Source organism: Ictalurus furcatus, chromosome 8 (assembly GCF_023375685.1).
Source record: "Ictalurus furcatus strain D&B chromosome 8, Billie_1.0, whole genome shotgun sequence".
Classification (NCBI taxonomy): Eukaryota; Metazoa; Chordata; class Actinopteri; order Siluriformes; family Ictaluridae; genus Ictalurus; species Ictalurus furcatus.
Window position 1 is genome coordinate 1,418,482 of NC_071262.1, and position 20,000 is coordinate 1,438,481.

Genomic DNA, 20,000 nt, shown 5'->3' on the forward strand with positions numbered 1-20,000 from the left:
CAACATTCGTAGCTCTGTCGTTCTTCTTCAGCGCACTCCTCATTAGCATCACACTCAGCCAGGAGGCGTGGCCAAAAATCTTAAAGTGATTTAGAGAATATTATAGTAGCGAATTCATTTATTTTTAATACAGATTCCTATTTTATGCAAATGAACCCCATACCACTATGAAACAATGTGTGTGTGTGTGTGTGTGTGTGGCTATCAGTTTCCATTAGCCTCGAAGCACCAGTGTAAAACTAAACACGCAAACTTCAGATGCTAAACATCTCTCGGCTAATGGACTGATGGATTTCTTTCTCCTGTAAAGGACCATCAGTGTCCATCACTCCTTCAGCGCTACAGCACGGCCTTTTTTTTTTTTTTTTACCACCCATGATGCAATTCTACACGATAAGAAATAACGGTAAAAACTGTTTAGCCTCATGGGATTTCTTCTTTTATTTTAGAATTTAAAAAAAGCACATCGTATGGTCAAATAGCTAAATTTGTTGATCTAATTCAATAAATTGTTGGAAAACAACAACACTGCATGTGAAGCATGGCAAGTGCTGAAACCATTTCATCTTTATCGCATGAGTCAACACTGTTTGTAATTAAAAGCACATGGAGATGGAGAGTGGGAGGGTGGCGGGGGATTTTATTTTATTTTTATTTTTTTTACGAGTGAATCACTCAGCAGTAATAAATTCACTTTAGGCAGTGTGGTAACTCTGTGCTTTTCCTTTGTACATGCAGTAAAATACAGCGGACTGGTGTACACTGATCTAAACCATGCTCCTCTTCATCACCAGAATCAAAAACAGATCAGAACCAGAAAAAAACAGTGTTCGAGTCAGTATTATAGACCAATCGGATCAGCGGCAGAGTTAGATCAGAATCAGAAAGAGATCAGAGTCGGGGCAGGAACAGGGGTCAGATCAGCCGTATAGAACAATCAGGATCAGATCAGAATTAAAATCAGAATCAGAAACAGATCAGGATCAGAGTCAGATCAGAATCAATAAGAGATCAGAACAGTAACAGGGGCCAGATGAGCCTAATAGACCAACCAGAATCAGATCAGAATCAGATCGGAATCGAAACCGGGTTCGGATCAGCATTATAGGCCAATCAGATCAGAATCAGAGTTAGATCAGAATCAGAAAGAGATCAGAGTCAGGGCAGGAACAGGGGTCGGATCAGCCGTATAGACCAATCAGAATCAGATCAGAATCAGATCAGAATTAGATCAGAATTAAAATCAGATCAGAATCAGAAACAGATCAGGATCAGAGTCAGATCAGAACAGCAACAGGGGTCAGATCAGCCGTATAGACCAATCAGAATCAGATCAGAATCAAAGCAGGGTTCGGATCAGCATTATAGACCAATCAGATCAGAATCAGAGTCAGATCGGAATGGGTCAGACCAAAATCAAAATCAGATAAGAATCAGAACAGAAACAGGGTTCGGATCAGCATTATAGACCAATCGGATTACAAATCAGAATCAGGACAGGAAGCTGTTGTCGGAATTTGTAATCGGCTGATCTGAGGTCTGTTTCTCCTGGCTGTTTCAGCTGTGTGTGTGTGTGTGTGTGTGTGTGTGTGTGTGTGTGTGTGTGTGTGTTCAGTGGTGTGAAACGAGCACAGATCTGGGATCAGTTCCTCACGTCTCATAAAAGTCCCATATGTGAGTTATAAACTCCTCTGTGAATCTGTTCCTCGTTGGTGTGAGCTGAGAGATTAGTGGCTTCTGAAGCTCTGAAACCAATCAGGAGCTCCTTCAACAGTGCACTGACACACACGGACACACACACACACACACACACACACACACACACACAAGCTGGAATCACTGCAACTGTCAGTCTAAAGCAAATATTAAAATGTTCACAGTGTAATTAAACATGACGTGTTCCGACGTCTAAAGTTTGCTCCTCGGGTTTCGCTCTGAAGCTATGAGGCTAGTATCTTACGGGGTTATACTTTTTATATTTTGCTCCAAACTACTTTTTTTTCTTCCAAAAGCCACGTTTAACACCGTTATAGCAAATATATAAGTAAAAACTTTAAAGGCGTAACTGAGGAAAACAGAACCCCAACGTACTGCTCCACTTTCACTACAAGTGGAACGATACCAAAAATATTCATTTTCCATCACGGAATTTGACGTTTTAAGCTCGGTGTCGTTAATGAAACTGGAAAATCGGGACGGTCGTACCTCAGCGCTTAAGGTTCTGTGCTAATGACTGGAAAACTGAGAGCTCGAGTGCCAGGACAGACAGACAGCCACTGTTGTGCCCTCAAACAAGGCCCCTTAAAGACATAAAACATGACCAAGTCTACATACGCTGTACCTTCTAAAAAAGGGGCGGCGTTACACCAAAATGTGGCAGAAATGATTTAAGTCATCAAACATAACACTGTCCAAAGGGCCACAGTATCCAATCAGATCACACTTTCTTACCCCATCGCCACGGTAACCAATCAGATCACAGTTTCTTACCCAATCGCCACGGTAACCGATCAGATCACAGTTTCTTACCCCTTCGCCACGGTATCCAATCAGATCACAGTTTCTTACCCCATCGCCACGGTAACCAATCAGATCACAGTTTCTTACCCCATCGCCACAGTAACCAATCAGATCACAGTTTCTTCCTCCATCACCACTGCATCCAATCAGATCACAGTTTCTTATCCCATCGCCACGGTAACCAATCAGATCACAGTTTCTTACCCAATCGCCACGGTAACCGATCAGATCACAGTTTCTTACCCAATCGCCACGGTAACCAATCAGATCACAGTTTCTTACCCCATCGCCACGGTAACCAATCAGATCACAGTTTCTTCCTCCATCACCACTGTATCCAATCAAATCACAGTTTCTTACCTCATCACCACGGAAACCAATCAAATCACAGTTTCTTACCCCAGTGCCACGGTAACCATTCAGATCACAGTTTCTTACTGCATCACCACAGTATCCAATCAGATCACAGTTTCTTACCCAATTGCCACGGTAACCAATCAGATCACAGTTTCTTACTGCATCACCACAGTATCCAATCAGATCACAGTTTCTTACCCAACTGCCACGGTAACCAATCAGATCACAGTTTCTTACCCCTCGCCATGGTAACCAATCAGATCACAGTTTCTCACTCCATCACCACAGTATCCAATCAGATCACAGTTTCTTACCCAATCGCCACGGTAACCAATCAAATCACAGTTTCTTACCTCATCACCACGGAAACCAATCAAATCACAGTTTCTTACCCCAGTGCCACGGTAACCATTCAGATCACCGTTTCTTACCCCATCACCACTGTATCCAATCAGATCACAGTTCCTGTCAAAACAGTTGCTGTAACCACACCATAGTTCCTGCCCACAATGCCACCGTAACCAATCAGATCACAGTTCATGCCCAAAGAACCCCTGTAACCAATCAGAACTTGCTTCCTGGCCATAACACTCCAGTAACCAATCAGATCACAGTTCCTATCCATAGCTGCTGTAACCACACCATAGTTCCCACCTAAAATTCTACTCCACTGTTCCGACCCACAATGTCACTGTAACCAATCAGACCACAGCTCCTCTCCAAAACATCACTGTAAACAATCTTCCTACAAGTCAGCTGATAAAATCCTGGCATTGAAGCAGAGTGTTTAATCTGTAAGAGAGCGTGAGGACGGCTGACCGCAAAGTGCAGTGGATTGCGCAGGCAAAGTATTCACGAGCGCGGATCAAAGAAACTCTCGCACGTACGAGCACTGAGCACCGAGACGCTAACCGATACTGCTCTGCGCCCTCATAAACACAGCCAAATAAAACGTTCCGTGACATTCCCGACCGATTCGTACGTTACTTATTTCAGTACGAGTATCAACACATACCACGGAACACGTACCCGTACCCGGTCTGAAAACAACGCCAGCGATCTGTACTGTATATTTATGTAACACGATGCTATTCCCACAGAAAAGGTTCTGCTGTAAAACGTAACGAGGTGCTGTGAGGTGAGAGCGAACACTACAGTGAGGTTAAACACCAAGGCTGGAAATGATTTTCTCTCTCAGAGCATCGCAGGAAGTCGGAGTTAACGAGACGCAGATGTTTTCACATGAGAAAAATCCGGAGAAAACGGCGTTTCCACTTCGCCGGATTTGGACGATCGGGGACGTCGGATTCGGCGTGCCGGTGTGTTTGTGTTGACGTCCGGCCCTCGTCTGACGCCGCTGTCTGACTTCCCTGGTGAATCAGAGCGGAGTGTGTGTCACGCTGAGAGCTGACTTCAGCCGACAGAAATGTGCTGAGCCCGACACGACACGAGCCAAAGCCAACAAAACCCTAAATACAGCCGTCTTTTCTCCGCCTGCAGCCGGTACTTTCCCCTCCTACACACACACACACACACTCAATTTTTAAATGTTTGTGTGCTCACGAACATTTAAACACTGTATGTGTGTGTGTGTGTGTCTCCCGACAAACTCTGGTTTTATATTACGGCCACGATTGGCGTAGCGGGGCCTTCCGCTGCCTCTGATTTGCACACACAGCTCTCGGGCAAAATGACCTCAGATCCACTGCTGAAAGCTCGACTACCACTCACACACACACACACACACACACACACACGCACCATACGTAACAGATGAAACACAGGCCATGTGGAACTTTATACCTAATGTTCTGTAACGTAATGAACTGTAAAGCTGCGTTTCGATTGGATGAAATTGGATATATATTATAATTTATTTTACATATATATATAAATAACATTCATCGTTAAACATTTCACTCGCTGACGTCTCATTTCCTTTGTGTATTTAGCTTTCTGTTTATTTTACACTAGAAGGGGTTGCAGCGATGCTGAGAAAAACCGCCGGAGGATTCGGAGACGTGCGTCGTGTAAGAGACGCACGATTAGGCCACGCCCCCAAAACTACAGCACTATACGGCGTGATGGCTGACGGAGTACCGTTCTCACGTACTAGTTTAGTATGCTGTTATGATAGTATACTGTAAGGAGATAACAGCGCCGGGGGACTGGTTTATGAATATTAACGACGAGGGGGCGGGGTCAGTGAAACGAGACGTTGAGCAGGAGAGGCGGAGACACTAGTAGTAAAACTAGGGGAAGGTACGGTGTTTTAATATCAGTACGATTTCCGCGAGTGGGAAATGTGATCAATTAATGAATAGAAAATGTAATCGGTGGTGAACTGCTGTTGAGGAGGAGGAGCGAAACCTGTCAGGACGCGCCGCTACAGGAAAATAATCAACTTCAGGATGGTATCAGTAACGTCACCTGATCACAGCGTCCTGCTGGGGAGCATTCTCCCACAGAGTAACGCTCTGTAATAGTGAAGCTGTGGTTGGAACATTAGAAAGGTTTCTGAGCTCCACCACACGCTACGTAATCGCTGATGAAACGACGGACGCCGTGTCCCCGGAGGCTGCGAGGCCGGCGTTAGTGTCGCGACGGTTTAAAGGAAAACCAGATCAGATCTTCATAGGAGAGGAGACTCCGGCCTCAAATCGTTCAGGTACACGTCGTCAGGACACGAAATCTTTCTCAAATCCATCTTTCCTTCCCTTTCAATCCCGAAACCTTCACGCAGCACAAACGGGTTTCGCTGACCTCCACCATGTTTCAACCATTAGAAGATGTTCTGGTTGGAAAGCTGATATGAGAGGATATGTAAAAGATAAATTCCTCACGACTGAGCGTACGCGCATGCGTCTGTCTGTCTGTCTCTCTCTCTCTCTGTCTGTCCGACTCGCTCTCTCTCTGTCTGTCTCTCTCTCTGTGTCTGTCTGTTGCTGTCTTTCTCTCTGTCTGTCCGTCTCGCTCTCTCTCTGTCTGTCGCTCTCTTACTGTCTGTCTGTTTCACTCTCTATCTCTCTCTCTCTGTCTGTCCGTCTCGCTGTCTCTCTGTCTGTCGCTCTCTTACTGTCTGTCTGTTTCACTCTCTATCTCTCTCTCTCTGTCTGTCCGTCTCGCTGTCTCTCTGTCTGTCGCTCTCTTACTGTCTGTCTGTTTCACTCTCTATCTCTCTCTCTCTGTCTGTCTGTCGCTCTCTTTCTGTCTATCCGTCTCGCTCTCTGTCTGTCTGTCTGTCGCTCTCTTACTCTCTGTCTGTCTGTTTTGCTCTCTCTCTGTCTCTTTCTTTCTGTCTGTCTCTCTCCTTCTCTCTGTCTGTCTGTCTGTCTCTCTCTCTCACTCTCTCTATCTGTCTCTGTCTCTCTCTCTCTTCCTTGCTCTCACTTTCTCGCTCTCTGTCTGTCTGTCTGTCTCTCTCACTCTCACTCTCTCTGTCTCTCTCTCTCGCTCTCTGTCTCTCTCTCTTTCACTGGCTCTCTCTGTCTGTCTCTCTCTCTTGCTTGCTCTCACTTTCTTGCTCTCTGTCTGTCTCTCTCTCTCACTCTCTCTGTCTGTCTCTCTCTCTCGCTGTCTGTTTCTCTCTCTGTCTCTCTCTCTGTCTGTCTCTCTCTCTTGCTGTCTGTTTCTCTCTCTGTCTCTCTCTCTCGCTGTCTGTTTCTCTCTCTCTGTCTGTCTCTCTCTCTCTCTCGCTGTCTGTTTCTCTCTCTGTCTCTCTCTCTGTCTGTCTCTCTCTCTCGCTGTCTGTTTCTCTCTCTGTCTCTCTCTCTCGCTGTCTGTTTCTCTCTCTCTGTCTGTCTCTCTCTCTGTCTCTCTCGCTGTCTGTTTCTCTCTCTCTGTCTGTCTCTCTCTCTCTCTCTCTCGCTGTCTGTTTCTCTCTCTGTCTCTCTCTCTGTCTGTCTCTCTCTCTCGCTGTCTGTTTCTCTCTCTGTCTCTCTCTCTCGCTGTCTGTTTCTCTCTCTCTCTCTCTCTCTCTCTCTCTCTCTCTCTCTCTGTGTTTCGAAGACGACAGCTGGATCGAATAATCGTATCCCCTGACTAAAACTCAAAGGCAGACAGCGTGTGGTTATTCTGCGACACACAGCTGGGGTCAGGCGAGGACGACTGACTTACGTTATGTTGTGTTTCTTCTCTTCTTCTTTTTTTCCGTTCTCGTTGGCGGGAGTTAAATAACGACACCAGCTCCGGGATGAATTACGTCGAGCTCGGCTAGAACTTACTCCTGGGTTTTGACGTTAACTGCAAGTCGCAGGATCAAAATTAAAACCTGACACGGATCCTTTGAACGACTTCCCCGACCACGCGACAGACTGGAAAATACACGAACTGTAGCGTTGTTCAATCTGGAATCTGATTGGTCGGTAGCTCTGACAGTAGCTCAGCTTTATATTAGCGCGCTTGTTCTAATACGTTATCGTTTCCATAGCAACACCTATGTCTCCAAGGTCAGCGCTGGGGTTTTTTTTTTTTTTAATTATTATTATTATTATTAGCTTCGAAAGAGAGAAAATAAAGAGAGGGTAGTGAAGGAAGCTGCCATAAAGTAAGTGAAAACAGGAACGCACTACGAACCGAAAAGTGTCGCTCTCTCACAAATACAAAATTATAATTGTTAAATAAAATCGTGACCAAATGATAATAATAATAATAATAATAATAATAATAATAACAGTTCAGAAAGCGGCGTTATTGAAGAATAATCAACTTTATTCAAGCGAGAATGTAACTCAGCTTGAACACGCCCGCCTTAAGTTGATTATTTTCCTGTAACCGCAGGACACCGAGCGCTTAATTCCTCATCGAGCAATCCTAACGAGAAATTAAATCGATCATCAGGATGGACGAAGGTGATATAATTGCATCTCGGCGTAGAAATCGAATTGTACGGTGCCTTGAGAGTCCTACATCCTCAAAAGTGTGAAATAAATATCTACTAGAGCTCGGGCCAGCTGTGGCTATCGCCGCTCTCGAGCAGGTTCAGTAGGTGTGTTAGAGCAGGAGAAGGACGGAACTGTGCTGGAATCCCAGATTATTTAGATTAAATCCAATCAACAGGGAAGTCCTGCACTTGGAGCTCCAGAACGCAGCACAGTTTGGTGACGCGATGAAAGAAACGCAGATGTTTGGAGTGTTACGGTAGCTCAGCTACCTTCGTGCAGCAGGTAAGGTGTGCAGGTGCGCTGATGTACGTGGGCATTGAAGTAGGGACAGGAGGTGATCCGGCGTTTCCTCCGTGCGCCGTGTCGGACCCGTTGGACTGCAGGATCTCCTGGATCTGTGCCAGCTGCTGTCTGAGCACCTGCTTCTGGTGGAAGCTGAAGGCCGGGTGATTGGCGGCCATGGTGAAGAGCAGCAGGAACTGCTCGCCGGTCCTCCCGTCACTCAGCCGCAGCCCGTAATCGTGGATGATGGCGTCGACATGCGTGAGCGTCCGGAAAAGCACGCCCGCCGCCACCCGGTTGTCCGACCCGAGCAGCGCGAGCGAGACGAGAAGCTTGCTGCGTACCACCTCGTCCGCCATGTTGGCCAGGAGCGCCAGGTCGGCCGGGTTGTTGGCCTTGATCTCGGCGTCTCTCAGAGAGTGATAGTCCTTGCGAGCCAAGTCCTCCAAGCAGGACCCGAGGAAGCGCAACTCCACCGGAACGCAAAGATCCAAGAGTCCGCACAGGAACTCGGCCCTCTGAGCCGAGCTCAGACCCGAGAACCACCGGTACACCCCTTCTCTCTTAAGGCAACACCTATTCTCAACCATTTTGAACCTTTTTTTGGAAAGAAACTCTGGGAGAACCGAATCCACCGAACCCACCGAGCTCCAAACAACTCATTCATCCACCTTCATGAACTTCTCGAAGTTCACGCTCAACACCCTGACACCGGTAACGGTGGGGAATAACAGCACTGTTTCCTCCTTATTTTATGCACAAAGGGTTGCATTGTTTTAGAACTGCTGAAAGTGAAGGGGGAAAGTGGAAGGAAGACAGGAAGACAGGAAGACAGGAAGGGAAGACAGGAAGACAGGAATCCGTGTGGCTGCTGGAAGTAGGTCCAGGCTCGGCTCTTTCCACCATCTACAGACCTCCTCGCTCGGCTTTCAGACAGGAAATACTGCACAGAGAACCTCTGAAACCCTGAGAAGAACTCAGTCCTGCTTTTCCTCGCTCTCAAATCGCATTTTTTCCTCCAAACCGTCCAGCCAGTGATGGACCCGAACCGAGGAACAATCCCATCCGAGTCCAGCACACACTTCGCCCTTACAGTTCCACTGCACGAGCAAAACAGGCCACAAATTCCAGCTTGTAATCCTTTACCGAGCTTTTAAATGTACACCTGACACTCATCCTCGTCCTTTTCGATTAGATTCGAATCTAAAAAACTCTGTCAACAAACTCAGATTTCCGCTCCTTGGTTTTTATATCCCGTCGGGAAGTCGACTAAAAGGCAGCGGCGTCTCTCTCCGAGCCCTGAACTCTCGCACACAAGCCCCGCCCACTCCATTCCGATTGGTCACTCAGCCTGTCAGTGACGCCGCGCTGCGGCTCTGATTGGTTACAAACGCCCCTCGAGCAGCTGCTCAGCTTTCGATTGGGTCTGTACGGCTTTTTTAGCCATGGATTAGAGTACATTCATACCTCAAATATGAAATATAATACATCAATGGCCCAGACAGATTTCAGTCTTAAAGGTACACAAAACAAAAAACAAACAAGCAACAACAACAACAACAACAAAATAAGTACAAAAATAAAACTATATATACATTTTAAAAAATGTTTAAAAATTAAAAAAAAAAAATACATCATTCTATATAGTGCAAACTTATAATCTAATTTTTTTTTCAAACAAATAAACAATAAAAATTAAAACTACACAATAGTACTGTATATAGATGTAATGTTGTAAAAAGTGCTAGTCCTATATAGTCCAAACTATAGTATGGTGTAAAATACAAATAATTAAGTTCAATAATACATATATTATACTACATTATATATTCTAAATACTACTAATAATAATAATGTTTAGATTATTTAACTAACTTAATTTATGATCTAATTGAGAATTTTTTTTTTTTTTTTGCTTTTAAAATACTATGTATTTATAGGTTGTAAAAAAAATGCACAAATAACTAAATACATAAATATGAAACGTGTGTGTGTGTTTGTGTGTATACGTGTGTGTGTATACGTGTGTGTATACGTGTGTGTGTATACGTGTGTGTGTGTGAGTGTGTGTGTTTGTGTGTGAGTGTGTATTACTGTATGTGTCCACATGATGGCGCTGTTTCATTACAAAAACAGTGTTTCTGTGTTTCTTATTCTTAAATAATAATCACTAATTAATTATTGATGCTTAGATTGACTTTTTTTCCAGTTTATTTTGTGAGCATTATGTTCTTACCCATTTTCCTTAATTGTTAAAACTGAATACTTTAATTATAGTAGCTATTTCAACCACATCTATAACAGATTTGTAAAATTCACTACAGTTTACTATATTAAACCCTTTGCAGCAAGATACCTCTTTAACTAAAAAAAAATAAATAAAAAAATAAAAAAGAAAAAAAGAAAGAAATGTGTGTACCCTCTCAGTACAGATTACAAATTTATTATATATTTTGTTCATTATCATCAAACTAAGATAAAATTCTTCATATAGTTATGCGGACCTTCTGGCTGTGTTTCCAGAACCATGGTGCTTTAATACTTACTTTATTTTTTATATGAACGAAGGTCCTTTGGTGTATTTGTTTTCTTTTCTCACCAATTTACAATACACCCTTAGAAGTAAGGGTACTAATTGTAGCTTTTTTTGTGGTCATGTGGTACCATCATATGGTACATTTAGTACGGTTCTAGAGTAGGGTTTTCTTCAAAACAAAAAAGTAATTAAAATGTGAACCTCAGATATTTGTTATTATTTGTATTTTAAAGCCATTGCACTGTTTATATTTTACCACTAGAGGGCAACATTGGCTTTCTATTGACCAAAACCCACCTAGGTAGAACTCACGAGAAGGGGCCTTTTTTCTTTTTTCTTTTCTTTTTTCAATTTTATATTTAAATATTTACAGTATTAATCATTAAAGCTCTAAGATGGAAGTCTTCTTTGTACATGCATATTCACACCAGTGTGTTCCTGGACGGTTTTCCGAGGTCGTTTAAATCTCTAATGAAGCCCCAGTTCAATTCTGAGCTCAGATTACTATCTTTGTGGAGTTTTGCCTGTTCTCCATGGGTTTCCCCAAGGTTCTCCATCCGTCCGTCCATTTTCTGTAGCGGTTATCCTATACAAGGTCACGTGGAGCCTGGAGCCTATCCCAGGGAACAATCCCACACATTCACACACTACAGACAATTTAGAGATGCCAGTCAGCCTACGATGCGTGTCTTTGGACCGGGGGAGCCAACCGGAGTACCCGGATTAAACCCCCAAAGCATGAGGAGAACATGCAAACTCCTCACACACAGGGCAGAGGCGGGAATCGAACTCCAAACCCCGGAGGTGCGAGCGAGGGAAACATGCTAACCAATGCGACTCAGCACAGCTCTGCAGCTCACATCATAGCTGCTGGTTATATGAGTTAAGAGTCAACTTATCACCAGTATGTAAAGCCTGACTGAGTTGCAGTTTAGTGAACCAGTGTTCCCAACAGCCAATCACTGATCAACATTGTTCCTAACAGCCAATCACTGATCAGCATTGTTCCTAACAGCCAATCACTGATCAGCCTTGTTCCTAACAGCCAATCACTGATCAGCCTTGTTCCTAACCAATCACTGATCAACATTGTTCCCAAAAAAAGCAATCACTGATCACCCTTCTTCCTAACAGCCAATCACTGATCAACATTGTTCCTAACAGCCAATCACTGATCACCCTTGTTCCTAACAGCCAATCACTGATCAACATTGTTCCCAAAAAAGCAATCACTGATCAGCCTTGTTTCCAACAGCCAATCACTGATCAACATTATTCCCAAAAAAGCAATCACTGATCACCCTTGTTTCCAACAGCCAATCACTGATCAACATTATTCCCAAAAAAGCAATCACTGATCACCCTTGTTTCCAACAGCCAATCACTGATCAACATTATTCCCAAAAAAGCAATCACTGATCAGCCTTGTTTCCAACAGCCAATCACTGATCAACATTGTTCCCAAAAAAGCAATCACTGATCACCCTTGTTCCTAACAGCCAATCACTGATCAACAGTATTCCTAACAGCCAATCACTGATCAATATTATTCCTAACAGCCAATCACTGATCAGCATTGTTTCCAACGGCCAATCACGGATCAACATTATTCCTAACGGCCAATCACTGATCAACATTGTTCCCAAAGACCAATCACTGATCAACATTTTGTCCAACATTTGTAATTTGATATGCAAATTATCCAGATGAATCAATGAATATGCAAATTAGTCTACGATGTCATTGAGTGACTTCTAGTGACTTTTTGATCATGCTATAGCTACTTTCATCTGAAAAGAATCGGCCACATTACCCCTGTCAGTGATTTTGAAGTTTACGGCAGGGCTTGAAAGGTCCAGATTTTCAGTAACCCTGCCTTGTCTTGACCTCAGTGTTTGTTTGTACAAGTAATCTATTATATTACTAAACTACGGCTAGACCTAGCTTGCGAGGATGAAACCGCAATACAGATTACACCAGAAATCAATTCAACATTAGCATAAAAACAGGTGGACAGAAAACCCCAATGCAGACTCATTTCCTGTGTTCTGTTGTTTAAAAGAACGTTTCATGATAACACTCTCTTCTTAAGGAGACACCTGTCGTGCCTCACAACCTCCTCTGCGTTACCACTCTGCTCTCTCTCTCTCTCTCTCTCTCTTTCTTTTTCTCTCACTCCTACACTCTGCATGCCTCACTGTGCTCAAAAGACCGACCACACACACACACACACCCTGTCCTGCACTAACGCTAATGAACAGCAGGCTCAAGCTAAAGTGGCGACATCAGCTAAACCGTCTCCTACAACTGAAGTCGTGTTTGTACGGCTCGCTTCATCTGTGTCTACCATAGTACATAGTACCAAAACATTAACTAAGCATCGAACTGACAGGATATCTGAGAGGATTTAAAGTCATATTTACAAGTGCTCAATTAGCTAGTCTTCACTGCTAATGCTAGCTATGGGGATGATAGCCCGACCTTATCGAAATGTTATTTTATTATAACAGTATCACAATAATTACACTGATTAGTTAGCTAACATGGTCTAATCTGACAGATTAATTATTAAATGCTCAATTAACGGATCTTCACAGCTAATGGTAGTTAGCCGCCTAACGTGAGCTAACTCCGTCAGCTCAATCATATTCATAGATGCTTGTAATCTTCACTGCTGTAATGCATGGTTTGGGTAAAGTTCGCCTTATCGACATGCAGGAACATGATTTGGTTACTCTCAGCTTTCAGAGGAATGCCGAACAAGTTGAGACTGACACTGCAATAACGCTTGAACGCTTGAGGTTGTAATGAAGGGGACAGTGGCAGCACTGGAGGAGCTGGTGGTTAGGGGCAGGGAGGTAAGAATATGGTAGATGGAACTAAAGGGGTACAGGGTTTTCTGTGGAGGCATGGGTAAATTGGGCCACTGAGGGCAAGCCAGGGTGTTGGGGTATGCAGGGGAATTGTTTTGCAGGTTGTGTGTAATTGGCCATGAGGACTTGAGGGTTTGAGATGATTGTTGTGAAGGACTTTGGGCTATTCACTGGTGGTGGAAGGTAATCAACCAGGAACAATTGATCCACACTGGTGAGAGGGTCTAACATTTCATAAGGTCCCACTCACTATGATGCGAGTTCGTTATTTTGTTGGGCCAGGTCATCCACTGGGACCAAATCACCTGTCTTATGAGGAGAATAGCTGAGGTGGAAATTGTCATACATCTGCTGGTGGTCCTGAGCCTTGCCCCTGAAAGCTGTAACTGACTTGTAGCCTTGCGAAAGGTGCGTACACTGTGAGGAGATATGTGCAGCTGGAGTGCTGGGGTTCCCTGAGTGTCCACTGGGACCAGGGCTTCCTGGCTGTGGACCAAGACGAAAGAGGTCAAATCCAATACTTGTATAATTGTAGTGGTGTATGCTAATGCGATGTGGGGAAGGTGATTGTCCCATTCTTTACCCAACTCATACAGGAACTAGACCAATTCCTCCCTGAGAGTGCGATTGTGTCACTCAACTGCACTATTTCACTGAGCATGACAGGGTGACGTATGGAATTTGTGGATGGAGACGAGGTTGCAGAGGTGCTTTATGAGATCTGATCCGATTCAAATTGCCAGCCCTGATTGGAGTTTAGAGCCTCTGGAACAGCATGTAGAGGAATGCATTGGAACAGCAAGCTATGTCTGTGGTGTGTAGAGGTCGGACAGTTTCGTATAGAGACCCATCAGGACTAAAATATAGCGGTTATCCTTAGTTGAAACTGGGAGCTCTCTAATGTTCATGGCCACTATTTGATATGGCCACTGAGGTGAAGTGGGAACCAAGGGGAGCCTGAGGATGGGGCACTGGGGAGTGTCTGATGGATAGGCAGCACATTGGAGACAATGCTGGGAAATGTCTGATGACATCCAAGGCCAGTAGAAAGCACACGTAGGCCTCTCCATAGTCTTAAATCATAAGAAGACGGGCGATGCACCAGTCTACATAAGAGACCACTGCTTATTTTGAGGTGAACAGTTTTGACTTTCCAAGGTGGTGGTCGTCCGCTATGTTGTAGCCAGTCGTACATGTGTGTAAGGTCAGGATCCTTCCTCTGTTGAATGAACAGGTCCCAGTCTGTGTGACCATGTAGTGCATTTGTGGATGTGTTTGACATGAATTGGACTTGTCTGGGATGGTTAAGTGTTGAGGTTGTGTGTGTATGTGTGGAATATAAGTCATTTGAGTTGCAACTGTAGTTGGGAGGGGCTTATGAGGTGTTAGTACTGTCCCAGTGATTGCCTATCCAGTTGTGAAGGTCCAGTTCAATTGGCCAACATCCAGATCTTTTGGCTGTATCTTGGACCAGTAGGAGCTTTTTGACTACCACAACAGGTTTGTAGTCTGTAAAGATGCTGAATGAATGGACTGCCAAGTAGTGGTAAAAAGTGATGGGCAGACCAGACAATGGCCAACAATTCACGGTCAAATGTCAACCATTTCCTTTCTGAAACTATGAGTGCATGACTGGCATATGCAATGAAGTGTCCTCTACCAGCTATCTTTTGGGAAAGGACACTCCTTATGTCATGAAGGGAGGCATCCGTGTACAACAGAACTGGGACAGACAGATTTGGAAAAACTAAAATAGGTGGTCAGATCAAGGCACATTTCAGAGTGTGGATGCTACATCCACTTGTGAGGACCTTGGTAAGTAAGGCAGTGGAGAGGTTCAGCAATGTGAGAGAGAACTGCTTTATAAATTGCTTAAATTAGGAACAGAGAGACAGAAATGTCCTCTGCAGCTTGCTGTTCTGAGTACGAGTCGAATAATGGGTATAGAAGAAAAGGTTGGTGTCAGTATCAACAGTGTTGCGGTGGACCAACTGGGAAGATTTAGATAACGTTTGTCCCTCATTGCCAGCTTCTAGCTGGTTCGTTGATCTGAGGGTCATCATGTGTAGTGGAAAAGTGAACCCTTCATAAAGGGAACGTGTGGTACGGTCGATTGGGATGGGTATGTGAGGGAAGGAGAGGGAACGACAGATGGCCTGGCTTAAATGATGCATACTGGAGCAGGTGTATGTGTCCATCAAACAAGCCAGACATGAGGAGTGGCTAAATTCTAATTGAGCCCACTGGAGGACAGCAACTTGGTGTGTGAGCCTTTTGAGGTCACTATTTACGTGCCGGGACTTTGAACGCTTTAGTTATTGGGGACTTATGGGAACTAATGTCCATTTGTGGTCATACAGTCACTGGTATGACAAAAGTATGCACTGCTAGAGCTAAAGCTCACTGAGCCTTTTCGCTACACTCAGAGCAGCTTCTAATATGACAGGATTTCCAAGAGGGTTTGTGAGTCACTTTTGAAAACATTCAATTAGCTAATCTTCACTGCTTATTCGAGCAGATTAGCCAACATAATATAATCTGACAGGACTGCTGAGATGATTTTAAATCATATTTTATAAATGTTCATTTAACTAATCGAGACTGCTACTGTTAGCACTAGCCCACTGGGCGACATGAGCTAACCTGACAGGATTTTTAGATCATATTCATTAAAGGTTACAATCTTTACTATAGGTAGTGTGCATGAGGCTGGGAGACGCGTATCAGGTATCAGCGATATCGCCCCGTGTAGATATATCTGATCAATAAACTGCCATCTCGGTGTATAAACCACTTTCATAAGATGTGTGTGTGTGTGTAAGATAAAGGAAAAAATAAACAGACGCATCTTCCGACCTGTGGAACGCGAGCCGTGCTAAAGACTATCATTAGCCTATGTGTTATTTCTGTGTGTGCACTGAACATTAGAGAGACAGAACGAGATAGAGCGAGAGAGAGAGAGAGAGAGAGAGAGAGAGAGAGAGAGAGAGAGAATAAACCTGGCAATTAAAAAGACAATCTCCCGAGAGAGAGAAAAAAATGAGAAAATGGTGCATGTTAGCAGAATGTCTGTCTCTTTAAGTGTAGATAGATATATAGATAGATAGATAGATACATAGATAGATAGCCACCAACACGCCAAATGTGGATACACATTTTTGACCGGAACTGCTCATCACATCCAATTTCCTACATTCCTACATTCCTACAGTCAATCACAGCGTGCTTGGACCCCTTAATCACTGTTTGTGGCTATATTTATTATTCACTCATTTGAGGAAACCAGAGAACCCAGAGGAAACCCAAGCAGACCCAAGGAGAACATGTTAAATTCAGCATAGACAGTAACCTAAGCCCAGGATTGAATCAGAGGCTATCTACACATCTACACTTCATTCCATAATAAATCACACGGAATTGAATTGAACCGAAAGGAGGAAGAGAGAGAGGTAGTGATTTGTATTAGAGTAGTATCTGTGTCTTTAACTGGAGAGCGATGAAGAGAGAAAAGAGAGAGAGAGAGAGGGAGGGAGGGAGGGAGGGAGGGAGGGAGGAAAGAGCGGTAAAGGGAGAGAGGGAGTGTTGTGTCTCTTTAAGTGGAGGTAGAGAGTCAGTGTGTGCGGGGGAGGGGAGATGAGGGGGGTTTGGCTGTGTTGGAACAGTCCTCCTGTAATGAGCAGATATGAGAGCGAGAGAGAGAGAGAGAGAGAGAGAGAGAGATTCAAACACACAGACAGTGGAGATAAACGATAAGAAGCAGCGATACAAGCAAACCAGGCGCACACTCTCCCTGGATACACATCAGAAGAGAAGGCTCTGAACCTGGATTTATTACTGATGCGCAAACACTGGATTGTGATGTGGACCTGAAAGAGCGTGAGGAGAAAGAGAGCAAGATAGACAGACAGACAGGGAGGGAGAGAGAAATAGAGAGAGAGAGAGACCGTACAACGGATTAATAATACTGGATTGTTTGCTGCCTTGCTGATCCATCCATCTCCTGTTACCTAAACGACAGCGTTCATACCCAGCAATCACGCGCCTCGTGCTTTTTTTTTCCCCTTCATTCTTCTCTTTCTTTAATCCCTTCATCAGCAGCATCATCCGCAGCGTGATGATGTCGGGCGGGGGGTTTTGGTGCTGACGCTTGTACAACAAGACAAGAACCTCCTCCGTACACTCTTAGAAAAGAAGGTTCTTGGGTTTATCCCCCTGGAGGAACCCTTAAAGCTGGAATGTAGAACCTGACAATACAAGTTGAACCCGTTGAAAAGCGAAGACCATCCAAAAGAACCCTAGAGGAACCCTTTTTTCTAAGAGTGTAGAGTAGACGTGCGTAAATGCTGCACAAACGTTTCCTCCACCGAACAGGTTTCTAAAAAGGTGGAGCCTCGGGGAGCCGAGGATCGGGGCCTGAGAAGCCCTGCACATCCGAGTCGCTGCACTCGTGTCGCCCGGCGCGTGATGGCTGGTGTGGGCCTAACGCTGTGTCCGTCTCCGAGACGCAGTCGCCGGAGATCTGCTCAGGAATACTAACCTCACTCTCTGGGAGCAGGATGGTGTGAACAACGTCCTGTTTTATTTTTTATTCCAGCCTGATTTTTCAGTTTCAGTTGGTGTCATTTTGTGCAACTGTTGACTGACAGGGATATTTCCAGTTTGAGCAACGTCTTCCACTCTTGCTTTCGTACCCGCCCCCTCACCCCACCACCATCACCACCCACTCCTGATCTTTTCTTTCATTTCATTTTTCTTTTTCCGAGATTTGTGGACTTTTGCCAAGCCCTATTTCATGCATGTCCACTGGGGGCAGGTTCAACTTTGACGATGGGGGGTCTTACTGTGGCGGGTGGGACGAAGGCAAGGCCCATGGCCACGGCATCTGCACAGGGCCCAAAGGCCAGGGCGAGTACGCCGGTGCGTGGAGCCACGGTTTTGAGGTCCTGGGTGTGTACACGTGGCCCAGTGGCAACACCTTCCAGGGTACGTGGGCGCAGGGCAAACGCCATGGCATCGGCGTGGAGAACAAGGGCAAGTGGGTGTACAAGGGGGAGTGGACGCATGGATTTAAGGGGCGTTACGGAGTACGGGAGAGCACCGGTGCCAGCGGCAAGTACGAGGGTACGTGGAACAACGGACTGCAGGACGGATATGGGACCGAGACTTACTCGGATGGAGGTAAGCGCGAGATTCATGTTTACCTCGATGTACTGTGTTGGCAAACAGAGCTAGCAAGGTTTTCTTATACTAGACTTAATCATTAAAAGAATAGTTTCGCTATGTCCAGTGACATTTCCATAACGTTCCCCCCACCCCCACCCACAAGTGTCGGAACAGCCACTACTATTTCGCTATAAATGTCAACCATCGCAAGGCCAAGTAACGTTTCTACATTTGTACAATTTCCATAAATTAGCCAAACAAGTTTGTCTTCAAACAAATAATACCAATTAAATGATGCTTATGCGTACAACTCCACCTTCAGACTTTCGTCACGCTTCCTACCTGAATCTGAAGCTCTGGAGCTTCAAAGCAGAGCTACGGTGGAACTCCACAGAGTCTTTTAAGGCAACGGAAAAATGCAGCAACGCAGAAATAATGTGCAATGCTAAATTGGAGGCATCACTTGTTAGCTACATTAGACGCAAAGCGCTAAGCATCTTGACCCTGATTTAAGGGAAAATTGTAGAAGGTACGTTTCATTTTCTTCTGAAATATGGCTTTACGATACTGCACATGGCCAAAAGCTTGTGGAGACCTGACCATGTTGAACATCCCATCGTGGCTACACTTTCGGCCCAAACATGGGTGTGAACAGCTACGTATGCTGCGTAAAATATAACAGCTACCTAATATATATGCACGTACGTATTATGTATTAAATTTGTCAATCACCACACAATTATTAGTCAATCACCACATCCTGTTTAGCAGAAAACGCTGTTGCTAACTAGACTACGTAATAATTTAGCCACATTAGGTAAACTAGTGAGCTTCCAAAATATAGCACTGAGCTAACATCAGCAGCGAAACTAACGATCTTAGCTAAAGTCAACATGACTACATTTCTAGCAGCCGCTACTGATGTGCTGCTAGCGATCACGCTAGGATTAAGTAACTGTCGTGTTACGGATTTAGTTTAAACGACAGTCGTAGCCAGGTTTGCTATAAAGTAAGAACATATCAAGCAACATGTATAGTAGAAAGATCTCAAAGAAAATCTTAAAGAGAAACAAGAGAAAGAGTGGTAAAGTGCGGTAGCATTTTACTGTGATTTCGAAAATAAATCCACAACAAGGTCAACTTTGTTCTCTTAATATCAGAACCTCTGACTTTATTTCTCCAAATGCTACTAATTTATTTTCAAACGCATGTATTTTTATCTATTCTTTAACACCGACACTAAAACACCACTGTAGTAAAGTATTAGAGCAAGGATTTTTTTTATTTGTATTAAGCTTCAGTAAATTTGTTTTGGAGAACTTTGTTTTCATACGTTTGGTTCTTTACCGGTTTACGTTTTTCCTGCGGGCGTTCCTGTTTTATTTT

At 44.3% G+C, this 20,000-nt stretch overlaps 2 protein-coding genes across 2 annotated transcripts in view; one reads left to right on the plus strand and one right to left on the minus strand.

Moving 5' to 3' along the window:
• The window catches only part of zcchc14 (zinc finger, CCHC domain containing 14), a 28,805-nt gene extending 19,139 nt beyond the window's left edge, over nucleotides 1–9,666 (minus strand). The window contains exon 1 of the mRNA XM_053630398.1: nucleotides 8,030–9,666. Coding sequence (XP_053486373.1) covers nucleotides 8,030–8,632 — 603 coding nt within the window. The 5' untranslated portion in view covers nucleotides 8,633–9,666. The remainder of the gene's footprint in view (nucleotides 1–8,029) is intronic.
• Nucleotides 9,667–18,102: 8,436 nt separating this feature from the next.
• Nucleotides 18,103–20,000, plus strand: part of jph3b (junctophilin 3b) — a 30,488-nt gene continuing 28,590 nt past the window's right edge. Inside the window, exon 1 of the mRNA XM_053631099.1 lies at nucleotides 18,103–18,629. Coding sequence (XP_053487074.1) covers nucleotides 18,248–18,629 — 382 coding nt within the window. The 5' untranslated portion in view covers nucleotides 18,103–18,247. The remainder of the gene's footprint in view (nucleotides 18,630–20,000) is intronic.